Source organism: Pyrus communis, chromosome 14 (genome assembly GCF_963583255.1).
Source record: "Pyrus communis chromosome 14, drPyrComm1.1, whole genome shotgun sequence".
Lineage (NCBI taxonomy): Eukaryota > Viridiplantae > Streptophyta > Magnoliopsida > Rosales > Rosaceae > Pyrus > Pyrus communis.
The window spans coordinates 14,799,556-14,818,742 of NC_084816.1; the positions used below are offsets into that span (position 1 = coordinate 14,799,556).

A 19,187-nucleotide genomic window follows, 5' to 3' on the forward strand; every position below is an offset into this window, starting at 1 on the left:
AAATGGTGTGTGTATGCATGTGTTTGGGAAGCTTTCTTGCTCATTTTCTGGATGCAATGATGAAGAGTTTAATAATTAATGCATGTAGGTGGCTGAAATGATGAAGAATGAGTGGTGGAAATGAAAGGGAAAGCTATAAAGACATGTGAAGATGCTGGAATTGTGAGTAGGCCACGGCAATGAGTTTTCAGGATGGTTCTTTGTGGTTGTGATGCATGTGATTGCATGTGTTGATTGCTAAGGTGTGTGATGATGAGTGTAAGTGGAATAAAGAATGAATGAAGGCATGTGAATTAGGTGGAATGCTGGAATGATGAAGGGGATACACGGCACAAGGTTTGGAATGTGGAGAAAGGGGTGTGAATGATTATGGGATGCTGGAAATCTGGAAAGGCACGACAATGAAGAATGTTTGGTGCTTGAAATGCATGTAAATGCATGTGAGTGCATGTGTGTGTAAATAGGTGAAAATGTGGGTTAAAGTGATGCATGGCTAGGAAATGTGAGTGAATGATGTGCATGTGTGTGAATGCATGTGGAATAAAGAAGAGTATGGAAGTGAATAAATCATAATATGGCTAGTTTAAAGGGCTAGGGTTTAAGTACATAGAATGGGCCTAAAATAGGTTGGTTTGCATGGCATAGAATGTTTGATTTGGGCTAGGCCCTTTGTTTTATGTCCCCAAAGAGCATACAAGGCTTCAATTTTCGTCCATCCTCTTTGCTCCATGATTAAGCTATCCAATCCATGCCCAAAAGTGCCCCAAATAGCCTCAAAATGCACTTTTTTGCTCCTTAAGCCCTTAGAACCTGAAAACACACAAAAGAAGCATAAAGGACTAAAATAACTAGAGAAACATAACGTAAATGCACGAGAACAAGCCATTTAAGTCGCATGAATATGCTCTTATCAAACTCCCCCACACTTATCTTTTGCTAGTCCTCGAGCAAAACAAAATAAAAACAAATAAACAAAACGACACTAAACACGTAAAACACAACCTAAACCTTCCAACAACCGTCTTAGGGATTTCCAATGCACATGACATGTTAAAAATCATCATTCTCACAGATTTTAGTCATCTTCACACTTAAGTACATTCTTAATCATAGTCACCATATACTAGTTCACAATTAAGCATTTAAAACCATGTTTTGAATGTAGTAACATGCCTTAGAGAATTTGCTCAATTCCTTACAAGATATGCACTCGATTTTCACTCAGAATTTCTAACTACACACCCTAATCTAGTCATATGTGAGAAGATTGATGTAACATGAAAACGAACACTCACATATATGTATCACAAAGAACGCAATTTCTGGAGTTAATAAGCATGTTTAGATATGATCTCATGAATGGAATGCTACTACTTAGACGCGAGAACCAGTGACACCATATGCTCATACCTAGTTCAAACTCCACAAATTGAAATACACAACACTCAAGATAGAAGTCAAGGGTTGTAACGGGGCTTGGGGTATGTGGATAACAAAGAAGGGATATGGAAAACAAAGGTTCTTAAAGAAATAGTGAGCAAAGCATTTGAATCAACCTAGAATTCACTTTTGAATGAAAACTCAACTTTTGAACAAAAAGGGAGAATTTAGACAATTTACGCCCATAATTGGTGTTTTGGAACCTTTCTTCAATCACTTATTCTTTCATTTTTTTTTTTTCAAGCTCTTTTTTTTTTTTTTTTTCTTTCTTTTCTCTTTTTTTTTTTTTTCTTTTTCTTTTCTTTTGAATCTCAAAACATAAACACTTAAACATTCTCTCCCCCACACTTATTTTCTTTCATAATGTAACTCAAAAGGAATTCAATTAAGTCATGCTCACTATCTTTTAAGAACAAGGGTGGGGATTGTCCTAAACTAGGCTAGGTGAGGAAAATGTGGGTAAACAAAGAATAAAGGCTAAACAAGGCTCAACGGGGTTAAAACTTACAACATATACGAAGTATGGGAAGTAAGGCTATTTGGCTATGGTGGTGGTCACTACACAACTTCTTCTTGAATATGTGTTATGCAAATCAATAACATGCTTTGAATGAAATGGGCAAGAGTTCTAGCATTTGGAACTATATGATGAAACGCCTTCTAAGTAGTAACCGAGCAAAGAATAATGAGATCATGCAACGACTTTAGAAAACAAGAAATCACAGATTATACTCTCCAAAGAACGTTATAGGCTCAAGTCTCTCAGGGTTGTAGTGTTTGTTTGAGTTCCTTCCTTCAAGCATGTTACAAAAACGATTTTTTTTCTTTTATGATTGCATGTGAAGTCATACATTATAACCATAACCAAGCATATACCAAGAGTAAATCAAACTTTTCTCTATGTTAATAACTCTTTCTAACCGTCATGCAATTATAAACCAAATCCTTATCATTGTGTTGGAAGGTACCCTAAGACACAAACACACAAAAACGACTCAAAACACTCTTTTTAGGCTTTTCAAAACATTTTCTTCAAATTTTTATGTGATTTTCGGAGTTATAAAACAAAACACACTAAAACACTCTAAAACAATTTAAAAACACCTTAAAACAGCAAGGAACAACATTTGAAGTTATGGGTGATAAAATCCCACGAATTTGCATTAACAACATTAGTTACCCCCCCCACACTTAAACCAAACATTGTCCTCAATGTTTTAAGCATAGATTCACACAAAACATAAGTAAACACACAAAAAGCACTTAAACATACTAAACATGGCAAAATGTAATTAACAAAGAGAAGAGTTTAGGGACGCAAATCTGGTTATGGAGTGTAAATTCCATCTTCTCTTTGTTGATTGCATTGAGGCTTGATCTTGATGATTCCACAGGCTTACTCTCGAACTGGTTTCCGCCCATCATTGATTTTCCTTTGTGCTACTCTTGAACTGGGCAGCAAGATTCTTTTGGTCTTCCCCGAAGGTCTGAGCTTACCCCTTTGGTCTGTTTCTTTGTTCAATCTTTCCAATTCGTATTGAAAAGGGTAGGAGGATAACTCAGCCTATGTTTGTCTCCACATGCTTCAATGTATCATTTTCACTTGCCTTACTCGCTCCTCTTTGCAGAAGTGGTCCCTTCTCTGGAAGTGTATCAACCGTTGAAGATGACTACTCGAGAGCAACGCTAGGTAAGCAATCAGGAATAGATTCCAGGCAGTTGGCTCCAACTCGGAAGACTGACTCCAAGTGCCGGCTGATTGCTTCTTTCACTTTGCCATGCGAGTAAGAACAAGGACAAAGAAAAAGACAGGGAAAAAGCATGATATGAGATACTTTTTCTTTTGACCTTGATGATATGAGATACCTTTGCTTTTGAAGAAGCGGTGAATGAATCAGCACATGTATTTGTTGTGCTGTTTCCTCCTGGGTCATCTGTACTCTAGGTATCTGGTATCATCTTTGGGGAAGAAGAAAAAATTGAGTAATTCGAAAGGTTTTGCTGGGAGTGCGCCCTCAGAGGTGAGAGAGAGTTGGGCATTTTCTTCAGGTCTGCCTTGCCATAAAAGACGAAGGTCGACATATATAGAGATAATATCAAGTGGTGGTACTGTTCTTTTACCCTTGTCGACAAATGTCTCTTCGATATCAGAACGACGCCTCTTCGATTTCTGAGCAGGCGCCCCTTCGATTTCTGAACGACGCCCCTTTGCTTTCTGAACGACATGTAGTAGTGCGGATGCGGCTCCTTTTGACAAAGCTGCACGCGTTTTCTGAAAAGCAGAGAAAGCGTCGCCGAACTTTGCGCTTGTCGGCTAAAGATGTGTAGTTGCGATGATGGCCTCCACGTGTTGTCTGAAAAGAAGAAATCTTTTGACAAAGTTGAACACGTCTTTTGAAAAGCCGAGAAAGCGTCGCCAAAATTAAGCCGGAAATTCCGGCTTTTTGAATCGGTGGACGCGTCGCCATGGCTTTTTATAGAGGTATCGATCACCGCCAACAAGCACACTCTGAAGATTTCCCATTCTTGAAAATCGACTCCGGCCCTTTGAAATTTAACTCTATCCCTTCTCTTTGAACACTTTTGAAAAATGCAAAACTCATCGAACCTTAGCTTGGAATTGAGCCTTAGCAGTGATACGGGCGCGCCGCGTCAAGGTAACGTATGGCGCCCTTCTTTCTTATCTTCTAACGGTCCTCTCACAGGTGAGGACTCCGTGATGCAGGACGCCACAACAGCTACAATAGTAGCTAGGAACCTCCTCACTCCAAAAGATAGTAGGCTGCTGTCAGGACGGTCCGATGAGTTGGCCGTTCAAGAGTCCCTCGCACTTAGTGTTCAGTGTGCGAGCTCTGTGTCCAACATGGGCCAACGCCTGCTTGCCCGCTCCCGTCAGGTGGAATCATTGATGGCAGAGGTGGAAAGTCTTAAGCAAGAGATCCAGCAGCTTAAGTATGAGAATAGAAGTTTGCACGTGCTTGCCAACAACTATTCGACGGGCATGAAAAGGAAGCTTGATGAGCTGCAAGAGTCTGAAGGTCGGATTCACAGTGACCGTCAAAGGTTTTCGTCTTTCCTCCAGAGGCACCTTTTTCCTGGCTCATCCAGCGCTTGGCCAAGTATTGAGGCCTGGAATGCTCTAGCTCCGATGCCTCTCGCTCCAATGCCTTCCGCTCCGATGCCTTCCTCTTCAAAGCCTCGTAGTGGGGCTTCACGTAAACAACCTTTGTGAAGCTCCATCTTTCTCCATGTTTAGTATTTTTTTTTTTTTTTTTTTTTTGGTAATCAAATCGGAGATCAATGGACAACTTTATTTTATTCAGTGTATTGGGTTGCCTCCCAAGTAGCGCTTGCTTTAACGTCTTCCAGCCGGACGGTACCTCCGTTTAAGCTTGACTAGGTTCCACGGCATGGAGGGGTACCTCCTCCACAACATGCTCCTCAAACATCTCGTAATAGGGCTTCAATCGATGCCCATTCACTTTGAATTCTTGCTGCGTCCTTGAACTTTTGATTTGCACCGCACCATGAGGGAAAACATTAGTGACAATAAAAGGACCAACCCATTTGGAACGCAACTTACCCGGAAACAACCGAAGGCGAGAATTGAACAACAACACTTTCTGCCCAATAGAGAACGTCTTAGCACGAATCATCTTGTCATGAAATGCCTTTGTTTTCTCCTTGTAAATCCAGGCATTCTCATATGCTTCATTTCGGATTTCATCAAGCTCACACAATTGAAGTTTCCTATGTAAACCTGCGGCATCAAGGTCCATATTGAACGTTTTGACGGCCCAATGTGCACGATGCTCTAGTTCGACGGGAAGATGGCATGGCTTCCCATAGATGAGCCGAAAATGTGACATCCCAATGGGGGTTTTGTAGGCAGTGCGATACGCCCACAATGCATCGTTTAAGCGCAAACTCCAATCCTTCCTTGTAGGCCCTACGGTCTTCTCAAGAATCTGCTTGATTTCCCTATTCGAAACCTCGGCTTGCCCGCTCGTTTGAGGATGATAAGGTGTGGCCACCTTATGCATGACATTGTATTTCTTGAGCAACGCCTCGATGGTTCGATTGCAAAAATGGGAACCTCCATCACTGATTAGCACTCGTGGCATTCCAAACCTTGCAAAAATGTTAGTTTTCACAAAATCTGCAACCACTCGAGAATCATTAGTTCGGGTGGCTTTTGCTTCCACCCATTTCGACACATAGTCCACAGCAAGCAATATATAAAGAAACCCATGTGACGAAGGAAAGGGACCCATAAAATCAATATCCCAAACATCAAAGATTTCAACACTAAAAATGGGGGTTTGCGGCATTTGCTGTTTAGGACCAATATTGCCCGTTCTTTGGCATCTATCACAAGACATGCAAAATGTTCTAGCATCCCTAAAGATGGTAGGCCAATAGAAACCACATTCTAACACCTTAAGTGCTGTTCTTTGAGTGCCAAAGTGTCCCCCACAAGCATAAGTGTGACAAAAGGTTAGAATAGCTTTAAACTCAGAATCGTGCACACACCTACGTATAACTTGGTCAGGGCAATATTTCCATAAATATGGGTCATCCCACACATAAAACCGTGCCTCTTTCTTCAGTTTATCACATTGGTGTTTAAGTAATTCACTAGGAACATGTTTAGACACTAAATAATTCACCAAATCAGCATACCACGGTTCACTTACCTTGACGGACATCAGTTGCTCATCTGGGAATGTCTCTATGATAGGCACGGCATCCTCCTCATGCACCATACGGCTTAAGTGGTCAGCCACCACGTTTTCACTTCCCTTCTTGTCTCGGATTTCGATATCGAACTCTTGGAGAAGAAGCATCCAACGAATAAGTCGTGGTTTGGCCTCCTTCTTGGTGAACAAATACTTCAATGCTGCATGGTCAGTATAAATAATAACTTTAGTACCAAGCAAATAAGAACGAAATTTATCTAAAGCAAATACAACAGCAAGAAGTTCTTTTTCAGTGGTAAAATAATTCAATTGTGCATCATTTAAAGTCCGAGAGGCATAATAGATAACATGCGGCCTCTTTTCCTTCCTTTGCCCCAAAACAGCTCCTAATGCATAATCGGAAGCATCACACATAAGCTCAAAAGGAAGGCTCCAATCCGGTGGAACTATGATACGGGCCGAAGTTAGTGTTTCTTTGAGGTGATTGAACGCCTTCTCACACTCCTCGTTGAAGTCAAACGCCACATCTTTCTGGAGGAGACGGCAAAGAGGGTTTGAGATCTTGGAGAAGTCCTTGATAAATCGCCTATAAAATCCTGCATGACCAAGAAACGAACGAACCTCTCGAACCGAAGTAGGAGAGGGTAAGTAGCGTATAAGATCTATTTTCGATTTATCCACTTCAATTCCTTTTTCTGAAACAATATGCCCTAGAACTATGCCTTGTCTAACCATAAAGTGACATTTTTCCCAATTAAGCACAAGGTTAGTTTCTACACATCGTTTCAAAATCATTGTGAGATTTTCCAAACAACCATCAAATGAATCACCAAACACACTGAAATCATCCATAAATACCTCAATAATCTTTTCCACAAAATCTGAAAAGATACTTACCATGCACCTTTGAAACGTGGCCGGAGCATTGCATAAACCAAAAGGCATGCGACGATAAACAAAAGTACCAAAGGGGCATGTGAAAGTTATCTTTTCTTGGTCATCCGACGCTATGACAATCTGATTATATCCAGAATAACCATCAAGGAAACAATAAAAAGAATGACCGGCTAACCTTTCAAGCATTTGATCAATGAACGGCAAAGGGAAGTGGTCCTTCCTTGTGGTGGCGTTGAGCTTCCTATAATCAATGCACACTCGCCAACCTGTTTGGATACGGGTTGGCACAATCTCATTCTCAGCATTCTTCACCACTGTCACTCCGGACTTCTTTGGAACACATTGCACCGGTGACACCCAACGACTATCAGAGATCGGATAAATCACTCCACAATCAAGAAGTTTGATAATCTCCTTTTTCACAACTTCCATCATTGGAGGGTTGAGACGGCGCTGAGCCTCTCGAGTTGGTTTAGCCCCCTCCTCTAGAAGTATGCGATGCATGCACGTAGTCGGGCTAATTCCCCTAATATCGGCCAAAGTCCATCCAATGGCCGTCTTGTGCTCTTTCAACACTCGGATCAACTTCTCCTCCTCTATGGCCGTGAGTGATGAGGAGACAATGACGGGCAATGTCTCGTTGTCTCCTAAGAAGACGTACTTTAAATGATCGGGCAACGGTTTAAGCTCAAGTACTGGTGCCTGAATCACTGAGGGTAACAACTTATTAGTGGAAACTGAAATTGAAATTGGGTTAGAAGGCTTACCAAAGTGTTGTGGCAATGACTCAAGTGCAGCGACCATCTCGGCCTTATCTTCACTTCTAGGCACGGCAAAACCAGATTTTTGCCCAATTCCTTGTGCAATTGTTGTTTCAAGTGTATCCCTCTCCAAAGAATCGAGAAATTCCTGCGCCAAATCATCAATTATATCAATAGAAAAGCAAGAATGATCGTCCTTAAGAAATTTAATACTTTCAGAAAGATTGAAATCAATGACTTCCCCATCAAATTCCATCGTTAACGTTCCTTTAAACACATCTATCTTGGTGCGGGCTGTCTTCATGAAGGGCCTCCCTAATAAAATCGGCAATGGGGTGGAATGGGGTGAATCCTCCATGTCAAGCACGTAGAAATCCGCTGGGAAGATCAAATTATTCACCTGTACTAAGACATCTTCCAATACGCCCTTTGGATAGGCATTAGATCTATCGGCCAACTGAATAATCACACCATCATTTTTCAATTCACCAAGGTTCATTGAGGCATAAATAGAGTATGGCATGACGTTAATTGAAGCTCCTAAGTCTAACATAGCATGTTCGAACTTAGTTTGACCAATAATACAAGGGATTGTAAAGCTACCTGGATCTTTGCATTTAGGTGGTAGTTTCCTTTGTAGCACTGCAGACACATTCTCACTTACCTGGACCACCTCCTTGTTTGAAATCCTCTTCCTCGTTGTGCAAAGCTCTTTTAAGAACTTGGCATACTTAGGGACTTGCTTGATTGCATCAAGGAGCGGAATGTTGACTTGAACTTTCCTAAAGGTTTCCAGAATGTCCTTTTCACTTTCCTCCTTCTTTGATTGCCTAAACCTGCTAGGAAAGGGCACGTTTAGTGGAATAGAACTTGACAAAGTCAAATTTGGACTTACCTTAGGCGTGTTGGACGGTTTTGGCACAATAAGGGGTTGCGGCAAAGTTTCTTTCACCCTTGCCGTGGCCTTCTTTGCTTGTTCCTCCTCTTCTTGTAGCAACATGTCCTCTTCTTGACTTGTTTTGGACGGCCTTGGGGTGGTTCCGACCTCCTTACCACTTCTCAAACTTATGGCGTTTGCAGATTCGAATCCTCCTTTCGGAGTCACCTGCGTTGAACTTGGTAACTTGCCTTGTTCTCTATTAAATTGCCCCATGAATTCAGCCATTTGTCCCAGTTGTCTCTTCAACTCCTTCACCTCTTGAGCTTGATTCTGCACCTCATTGGCGTAATTGTGCATGTCCTTTGTTTGTTTTTCTTGCCCCTGCGCCAATGTAGTTAGCAATTGAATAACTTGAGAATTATCAAAAGACGAACCTGAGTTGTTTTGGGACGATGGTGGTTGGTTGGATTGGTATGGTCGCGGGAATCCAGGTGGGTTTTGTTGAAATCCCCTTTGTGGTGCAGATTGTTGGGCAGGTTGTTGTGCATCTCTCAATCTAAAATTTGGGTCGTCTCTCCAACCTGGATTATATGTGTTAGAATATGGATCGTTCCTCGGTTGGTTTTGATTCCCATAGCCTATGGCATTGGCAGATTCCCATCCCCCATTCTCTATTAATTGAGGGCATGTCTCGGATGGATGCCCTTGCATTGTACACACGCCACACACTTGGTTTTCTTGTGATTTTGACCCCTTGACAACCTCAGACACGAGAGAAGTAAGATTAGCCAATTGTGACTGAATATCAGAAATTGCACTTACCTCATTCACACTTTGTTGTCGTGGCCCTTCTTTTTGTCCAACACCTTCATATTGTTGTGCATTTAGAGCACGATTTGCAATTAGGATCTTGGCTGCCATAGGTGTTTTGTCCACCAATGCACCTCCCGCCGAAGCATCGAGCATTTGCCTTTCAATGGGAAGAAGGCCCTCATAGAAGTATTGAAGGAGAAGCTCCTCCTTCATTTGATGTTGAGGACATGATGCAACAAGGGTTTTAAAACGCTCGTAGTATGCTGGAAAAGATTCTCCTTGACTTTGTTGGATTCCGCTAATTTTCTTCGTCAAGAGAATGACTTTTGAAGTAGGGAAGAACTTCTCCAAGAAGGCTCTCTTCATGCTCTCCCAAGAAGTAACGGTCCCGGGTGCCAATTCATAAAGCCAATCCTTAGCCTTTTCCACAAGAGAGAATGGAAAAGCCTTCATCATCAGAATGTTCCCATCGACATTTATGGGTGTCATGCTCGAACAAACAACCTCGAACTCCTTGAGATGCTTGTTGGGATCTTCCATGGAAAGCCCATGGTACTTCGGAATGTGGTGCAACAAGCTTGACTTCAATTCGAATTCATCGGTCTTGCCTTGGGCAGCCGCGGGGTATTGAATGCAAAGAGGGGCTGCATTGGCCAAACCTGAGGCAGAAAGCTCTTTAATGGTTCGATTGTCCACGGCCATGGTTGGTACTTCCTCTTTAACCCAATCCGTGGCTTCCTCTTCTACTTCAGGTTCGGGACTAGGAGGATTGGACTCTTGCAATTTCTTGTTCCTTCTCAAAGTCCTCTCAAAATCACCGTCAAAGTCGGAGATATGCTCACGAACAGGTTGTGAGCTATGGGTCATAAACTAGTACCTACACACAAAAGTAAACAAGATAAGTAACCAACTTAATAGACTTGGCACAAGTAAGAAAACAAGTTGCCACACACGGCACAAAAACACATACACACGGTGCAAAAAAAAAATTAAAACAAAACAGAAACTAAACAATTTAAACAAGACTCAAGACAAGGGATTAGAAACTTTGCCAATCCCCGGCAACGGCGCCAAAATTTGATGCGTAGATTATACGCACACAAACTAAACCCTATTTGTGACAATTGTAGTAATGATGTAAGTAGGGATCGTTCTAACCGGGGATTAACTAGGGGTGCTAATCTATTTTGAATTGACTTGAAAACACAAAAACTAAATGTAAAGACTCTTAACAAGACTACTATGACTCAGAATAGCTTTGAAAGACTCAAACTGCTTAAAAAAATCAAATTGACTCAAATAGAAACTAGAACTTGATTTAGACGAATTTGAAAGTGTTTATGACTCCAAAAGCTTAAAGATACAAAAATAAAACAAATACGAATGATTAAGACTCAACGAAATATGGGGGGAAATGTGTTTGGACGATATTAAATTAAAAAGACAGAATATAATTAAAGGCAAAATGTAAATATGAATGTGATGAAAATATGGATGATGGAATAGCCAAGGGGTTCTTCTCCACACATGTTACACTTGCATACAATATTGATTCTCAGTTGGTCTTTCAATAAGTTGTGAAACTCAACACCCCGGGTTAATTAGGTCCGCTTAAATTAACCGTCAAGTTCTCCTTAAGTTAATGAATTGGATGGGTTAGCGCAACGCAATTCACCACATTCTCCAAAAGTCCTTTACGTGAAAAGCACAATAAAGATACAATCAAAGATCATTAAGCATTATGAAAACTATAAGTGTTGACAAGGCATTCGTTACTATGGAATACGCATGAAATTAGTGCCAAGAATTCATTTAACGCGGTTGTTTATAAGCAACCTCCACTACTTGTGAATATAAGTTCGTAACGATTAGGTGAAATTCACTTATATTCTAGAGTCATATTCATGCATGAAAATTAAGCGCGCATTCTTAATAAACATTCATAAATAAGTTATCAATCAAACGGTTAAACAAATTGAATCCACAACTTATGAAATTCCAACGAAAGTTAATCAATTCATATTGCAAATATAAACATAGTTTCGAATCACCCCCTAGCTAAAGGGGGTTTAGTTCCTCATAACTTTGAAATCAAAGAAACCCCTAAACATTCCAACAACTCAAACTTGAATTGTATGAACGTTTAGGCACTCTTCTCTTCCATTCTCATACGTACAAAACAAAGAGAATTCAATTTAAACTTTGAAATCAAAGAAACACCTAAACATTCCAACAACTCAAACTTGAATTGTATGAACGTTTAGGCACTCTTTTCTTCCTCGTTGTTGTAGCACAAGGTCTAAGGTGAGCTTTGGGGATTATGTGAAGTGTTTTGGAGGGATGGGAAGTGGTTGGATAGTGGCTGCAATGGAGGAGAAAAACTGCACAGAAATGGAAGGGGATTTGCGGCACAAGGGTTGTGTTTGTGTTGTGTCAAGTGTTGTGAATGGATGAATGCAAGGGTATTTATAGGAGTAGTGGAGGGAACATATGGCTGTTTGTTTAAGCATGCATGTGCTGGAATGTGGTGGAAAATAGCTAGGAAAGCTGGAAAGCACAAGGATCCCACGGCAATGACAGTTTTTGATGTTGGATTTGCATGTGTGTGCTGGAAATGGTGTGTGTATGCATGTGTTTGGGAAGCTTTCTTGCTCATTTTCTGGATGCAATGATGAAGAGTTTAATAATTAATGCATGTAGGTGGCTGAAATGATGAAGAATGAGTGGTGGAAATGAAAGGGAAAGCTAGAAAGACATGTGAAGATGCTGGAATTGTGAGTAGGCCACGGCAATGAGTTTTCAGGATGGTTCTTTGTGGTTGTGATGCATGTGATTGCATGTGTTGATTGCTAAGGTGTGTGATGATGAGTGTAGTGGTTGTGATGCATGTGATTGCATGTGTTGATTGCTAAGGTGTGTGATGATGAGTGTAAGTGGAATAAAGAATGAATGAAGGCATGTGAATTAGGTGGAATGCTGGAATGATGAAGGGGATACACGGCACAAGGTTTGGAATGTGGAGAAAGGGGTGTGAATGATTATGGGATGCTGGAAATCTGGAAAGGCACGGCAATGAAGAATGTTTGGTGCTTGAAATGCATGTGAATGCATGTGAGTGCATGTGTGTGTAAATGGGTGAAAATGTGGGTTAAAGTGATGCATGGCTAGGAAATGTGAGTGAATGATGTGCATGTGTGTGAATGCATGTGGAATAAAGAAGAGTATGGAAGTGAATAAATCATAATATGGCTAGTTTAAAGGGCTAGGGTTTAAGTACATAGAATGGGCCTAAAATAGGTTGGTTTGCATGGCATAGAATGTTTGATTTGGGCTAGGCCCTTTGTTTTATGTCCCCAAAGAGCATACAAGGCTTCAATTTTCGTCCATCCTCTTTGCTCCATGATTAAGCTATCCAATCCATGCCCAAAAGTGCCCCAAATAGCCTCAAAATGCACTTTCTTGCTCCCTAAGCCCTTAGAACCTGAAAACACACAAAAGAAGCATAAAGGACTAAAATAACTAGAGAAACATAACGTAAATGCACGAGAACAAGCCATTTAAGTCGCATGAATATGCTCTTATCAATCATGAGTGGGTTAAAACGACGTTGAGTTCCCTTGTAGGTTTTGCACCTTCCTCCAGCAGAATCCTATGCATACATGTAGCTGGATTTATACCTTTGATATCTACAATGCTCCAAGCTATGGCAGTTTTGTGATCCTTCAGTACTCGGATCAGTTTCTCCCCTTCTTCTGCTGTGAGTTGTGATGATATAATGACCGGTAATGTTTCATCCTCTCCCAAAAATGCATACTTCAAATGTTCAGGAATCGGTTTAAGCTCCAATTTGGGTGCCTGAATCACAGAAGGAAGATTTTTTTCGTTAGAAGTAGGAAGAGAAATAAAATAGGAAGAAAACTTGCCACGAATTGGTGAACAAGACTCAAGGGCTGCCACTGTCTGGATTAATTCTTCTTCAATGTGCTCAGAATAATTAAGTTTTCCATGTGTAATGCTATGCACTAATGCCTTCTCTAAATTGTCTTGTCCCATACCTTCATTAAAACAATCCTGCACAAAATAGTCAAACGCATCAATAGACAAACAAGATTCAAAATCATTAGGGTACCTCATAGCATCAAAGATTTTGAACTTGACGCTTTCTCCATCAATTTCCATGGTTAAAGTACCATCGTAGACATCAATCTTCGTACACGTTGTTCTAAGGAATGGTCTTCCCAATATAAGAGGAAGTGCAGTAGGCATAGGGTCATGTTCCATCTCAAGAACAAAAAAATCAGCGGGAAAAATAAGTTCATTCACTTGCACAAGTACATCCTCCAATAGGCCTTTGGGATATCTATTTGAACGATATGCCAACTGGATTACGACCTTTGTTTCCTTCAAGTCTCCAAGGTTTAGTGATTCATACACTGAATATGGCATCAAATTGATGGATGCCCCCAGATCACACAATGCTCTCCCAAACTCTTTCCCTCCAATTACACATGGAATGGTAAAGTTACCGGCATCCTTCAACTTCGATGGTAGCTTTCTCTGCAAAACAGCTGATACTTACTCGCTTAATGCCACAGTTTCTTGATCATTGAATTTTCTCTTGTTCGTACAAAGCTTTTTAAGGAACTTTGCATACTTGGGCACTTGTTTTATGGCATCTAAAAGAGGTAAGTTCACTTGGATTTTTCAGAAAGTATCCAAGATTTCCTTATCAGTTTGCTCTTTCTTAGACTTCATAAACCTGCGAGGAAAAGGAATAGGGACGCATGAGTTAAATGAATTTTGAACTTCTTTACTTACCTTATCAGAATCTTTTTTGTTTAATTCTGTATCTTTCAGAGATTTTTCAGTTTTTGTTGAAGCCTCATCTTGCTCATTTGTATCTTTTGTAGTCCTCTTTTGCATCCTTGGCTGCTCAAAAACTTCTTTTCCACTCCTTAAAGTCACAACATTCATCTGTTCTGCATTTGGATTCACCACGGTTTGGCTAGGCAACCTTCCTGGTTGGTGTTGTTGCCCCATCAAACTCGCTAACTGACTCATTTGGCGCTCAAGGTTTTCAATTGCTTTGTCTGTTTTCTATTGATGAGATTAAGTAGAGTTAGCTAAAGAAGCAATTAAATCCTCAAGAGACTTACTTGGAGCTTGTTGTTGTTGAGGCTGAAATGGTGCATGCGGTGTTGCTTGAAAGAAGCCAGGTGGACGGTTATAGTTGTTGGGAATAGATTGTTGTCCATTGTCTTGATTGTTCCACTTTAAGTGTGGATGATCGCGCCACCCTGCGTTATAGTTGTTGGAGTATGGATCATGCTTTTGTCTTTGTTGCCCCTGAAACCCTCCTAACGCATTAGCTTGCTCAAGACCACCTTGATCCATTAACGAAAGGCACATATCTGTGGCATGTCCCATTATTGAACATACACCGCACACCTGTTTTGGAGCCACCATAACCTGTTGCACAAGATTAGTCAAGTTAGCTAATTGTAATTCAATACTAGAGTTAGCACTTACCTCGTTAACTTTCTTAAGAGGTAGCTCATCTCTCCCTCCAAATTGTCGTGTGTTGCCAGCAATGTTCTTTAATAATGCCTTAGCATTTGTTGGTGTTTTGTCCATGAATGCTCCTCCACTTGCTGCATCAAGCATTACATGATCAGTACCACACAATCCTTCATAAAAATATTGTATTAAAAGATGCTCTGAAACTTGATGATTAGGACAAGATGCAACCAAATGTGTGAATCGCTCATAGTAATCTCCAAAGGGCTCTCCATGTTGTTGTCGGATTGCACATATGTCTTTCCTTATGCTTGCAGCTTTTGTGGCCGGAAAATATTGCTCCAAGAATGCTTGCTTCACCTGGTTCCATGTGTTCATCGATCCTGGAGGTAAATTATAAAGCCACTCCTTTGCCTTAGCTTCTAATGTAAATGGGAATGCCCTCAACTTGACTTGCTCCTCATCCACATTAGCTGGTCTCATTCCCGAGCATACCACATGAAACTCCATGAGATGCTTGTTGGCATCCTCTGTTGAGAAGCCATGGCACTTAGGCAAGTAGTGAATCATGCCGGACTTAAGCTCAAATCCTCTTTCTGCATTTGGATATGTGATGCACAATGGTTGTTGATCCGTATTAGGCATTGCCAACTCCCTCAAAGTACGGTTATCAGCCATGCCTTCTTGTGGTTCTTCCTTATTTCCGAACTCAAATGTGGTGGAGAAGATGGTGGTAAAGACACCGATGCACGCTTCTGCTTGATTGTTCCTCGAAGCTTTCGAAATGTTCGTTCAACCTCAGGATCGTAGGAAGCTAGATCAATGCTCTTGGACCTTCGAGTACGCATATACTACGAAGAGTACCTGAGATAAAAACAAAAACAAAAACACTAATTAGACAAGAAAAGAAAACAATAAAAAATAAGTAATTAGAAATAACAATCCCCGGCAACGGCGCCAAAATTTTGATAGGATTAAAAGCACACCACAAAGTTGCACACAAATGTCCTATTGATTTTCCTTATTAACACTAAGATTTTTCAATTGTAGTATATGAAAATAAGGGTCTTTCCGCAGAAGATCGTTTTATCTAACTACTTAAAATGTCACAAAAACTGGGCTGCTGTCCCCACTGACCAGCCACCGAAAAATAATTATTAGACTGACTTACACTTATCTAAAGTCTACGAAATTTTATATGCAGATACTAGACACACAGAGCTACACTCACACAAAGTTTTGGGATTTTTGGAGTTGATTTGCTATTTAAATTAAATCGAACAAAAACAGAACAGAGACAGATTTTTGAGTAGTTCACAAATTAAGAAAAACGAGTTAGGGGAATTGCTATCCACCACCAAATAATCATGCAAACATGTTATGTTTCATTCAAATTCCTTTCATTTCCGGATGAAGATGCTCAAGTTGGCTCAATGTTAGAACCCAACCTATTACTCTTTCTTATGTAATATGTTAAGAGAATGGCGTTTTCAACTTAACTTAGTCCCTAACATGCAATCTAGAATGGTGTGTTCATAGATTTAACAAGTAGAAATCATTAAGAACGAAAAGAGTTTGAGTCATCACAAGGCATCGTAAGTACTAGCGTTGTCTTACTTATCCTAAAAATTGATTCACATGTTAATCGCAATTAACAAGTACTACTCTAGAACATATGTAGGTCCTCATTTGACAAGGGCATGCACACACATATTCATAGCATTAGAATCCTAGATATGCTTACTAGGTATGCATCCGTAGAAAACACAAAAAGAATTCATCAATGAGACAAGTAGTGAACCAATTTTCATCCATTTGTAAAAGTAATTCAAACGAAATGTCATAACAAACTTGCAATCATATTCGGGGCTTCAAAACAGCCCCTAACTACTAAAAATTAGTTACATATAATTCTCAAATTAAACCAAAAGAAAGACATGAGTTTGAGAAGATAAAACCGAGAGAAGAGAATGCCAAGATTTCCTCATTCCTTTCCTTCCTTCCCCAACGCAGCAGCCTTTCCTTTTTTCCTTGCTTCCTTCCTTGTTTTTCTATATTTTTTTTCACACTTTTTCTCCCCCTTTGCTGCTGCAACCTGTAGGTCTTTTTCTTCTTTTCTGCTGCCACAGTTTTTTCTCCATAACTCCCCCCACTAACAGCCATTTAGTGATGACAATAAGTGGGAGGAAATGCTAAAACAATTGTAACTCTTTGGGCAGTCTTTATGCCCATTACTCTCACTTAATTTTTCATTTCCTCTGATATTTGAATAGGTGTTAGCTGGCTTGTTCTTGGCTGCATCAGTTTTGGCTGTTAGTTTTATGAGATTTATTGCTTTCAATGCTTTCTTTTCAGTTACAAACTGCTCAGCCTCCTGGGAACCTTTCAGTGTTAGAACGACCATAACGTTTTCTAGAAAAATGATATTAACAATCCGAGAAATGCTTCAGAAAATAGACATCCGTAGCTTTGCAAGCATATAAGGCTCATTCTCTAATTCATTCTGAACTGTCCGCAACTTGCTTCCAAAGTCAGCTGACCTGCACAGGCAGTTTTGACGAATTTATTACTTAAAATTCCACTTGTGTTATTTTTCTTTTCTTTACTTGACAAATCCTACAAAACACAAAAACAAAGTAAATAACTCAAAAATATAAGGAACTAACTAAGAAAAGACAAGTGAATTTGATATAAAATATATATAAATATGAGCTTATTAAGCTTATGAGCATTTATATTTGCATTCAAGATCCTTTGTTCGGTTCAGTGTGTTGTATCTTAAGTGGTTAACAACGTTTACATCTATGTTTGAATGTTTGGGTTTTAAAATAATGAGCGCATAACTACAGAGCGTAACATTTATTTGCACTCGAGATCATTTGTCCATGTCAGGATAGGTGAATTGGATTTGGATTCTCCTTCTCTTAACTATTGATCTTGTATTTATTATCCTTGATTCGTAAGGAAATTACTTGTACTCCAAGTCAAAGACTTGTTTATATATTGCACACTTTACACATCAATGAATTATCAAAGAAATCCTCTTCAACATGTTATAAATTGTTAAGGTTATTTTTCCTAGACCTATTTTTCCTCTCTCAACCCATTTCTTATGTTGCCAACCTTAGCATGTTTTCTTCCTTCTTGTCGTCCCTCACCTCCTCTTTTCTCTATACTTGATGGCTCTTTTCTTGGTGCCCAATGTTGCTCATTTTCTTAAGCTCACGGAGTCCAACTATCTTTTTTGACTGGTCAAATGAAACATTTCTTGGTTTGCCCTCACAGCCACTCTCCCTACCTTCGGTGATGCTCTTGTAAATCTTAGAGTCACAGGTTGTTTCACTTCAATTGCATACCCAGTTAATGATGGGATGCATGTATTTATGTTAACTTGAGAATTACAGAAAAGGTTTGAAAACCTGAGATACAGAGAGCTTTCAAAAATACAATTAGATAACAGAAGACTGCATAAGCAACTTGACTTACAACAAACATTTGAAAAACAAAATCCTATAAACTAGGAATAGCTAAAAGATAAGAGTTTGAACTGATGAAGACTCCTCAAGTCATGGGAATGATGCTGTGGGCCTGACTTCGTCTAACCCCCCCTGGGGCAGGAAGCTAACAGGTTGGGGAACAACTGGAAGCTTGGACACTAATAATTTAAATCTAGACGAAGACAGTCCTTTGGTAAACAAATTAGCTAGCTGATCTTGATAACAAATGTAATTGGCTAATAATTCAGCACGAACAACCTTTTCCCGTACGTAATGATAATCAACCTCAAGGTGTTTTGTGCGCGAATGGAAGACAAAATTAGAGGCAAAAGCAATGGAACAGACATTGTCACACCAAATCGTTGGTTGACTAAGATGCAAATACAGATCCTTAAAAAGTGATCGAAGCCATGATAACTTGGCTGCAGTATAGGCCAACTGTTTATACTCAGGCTCCGCACTAAACCTCGAAATTGTCTTTTGTTTATTTGAACTCAATGATACTAGACTGGAACGCAAATAAATGCAATAAACACCCATGGAATGCCTGGTATCTAGATTACCAGCATAATCAGCATCAGAAAACGCAATCAACCTAGCATTTCCAGGTTTGTAAAAAAGTCAATGATTATGCGTGGCTTTCAAGTAACAGAGAATATGTTTCACTGCCTTCCAGTGAGTA

At 40.0% G+C, this 19,187-nt stretch overlaps 1 protein-coding gene across 1 annotated transcript; it reads right to left on the reverse strand.

The window, feature by feature from the left end:
- Positions 1–13,076: 13,076 nt before the first annotated feature.
- LOC137714407 (uncharacterized) lies at positions 13,077–15,686 on the reverse strand. The gene is made up of 4 exons (XM_068453633.1): positions 15,021–15,686; positions 14,940–14,960; positions 14,310–14,588; positions 13,077–14,048 (listed from the first exon to the last, which is right to left on the reverse strand). Exons 1-4 carry the CDS (start codon positions 15,684–15,686, stop codon positions 13,077–13,079), a joined length of 1,938 nt encoding a protein of 645 aa, XP_068309734.1.
- Between the last annotated feature and the right edge of the window lie 3,501 nt (positions 15,687–19,187).

Coding starts and splice junctions, on each gene's coding strand:
- LOC137714407 (XM_068453633.1), bottom strand. CDS start 15,686: ATGGCTGATAACCGTACTTTGAGGGAGTTGGCAATGCCTAATACGGAT. Junction 14,961..15,020: donor CTCTTAAGAAAGTTAACGAG/GTAAGTGCTAAC, acceptor CTTGTGCAACAG/GTTATGGTGGCTCCAAAACA. Junction 14,049..14,309: donor ACAAAAAAGATTCTGATAAG/GTAAGTAAAGAA, acceptor GCTGTTTTGCAG/AGAAAGCTACCATCGAAGTT.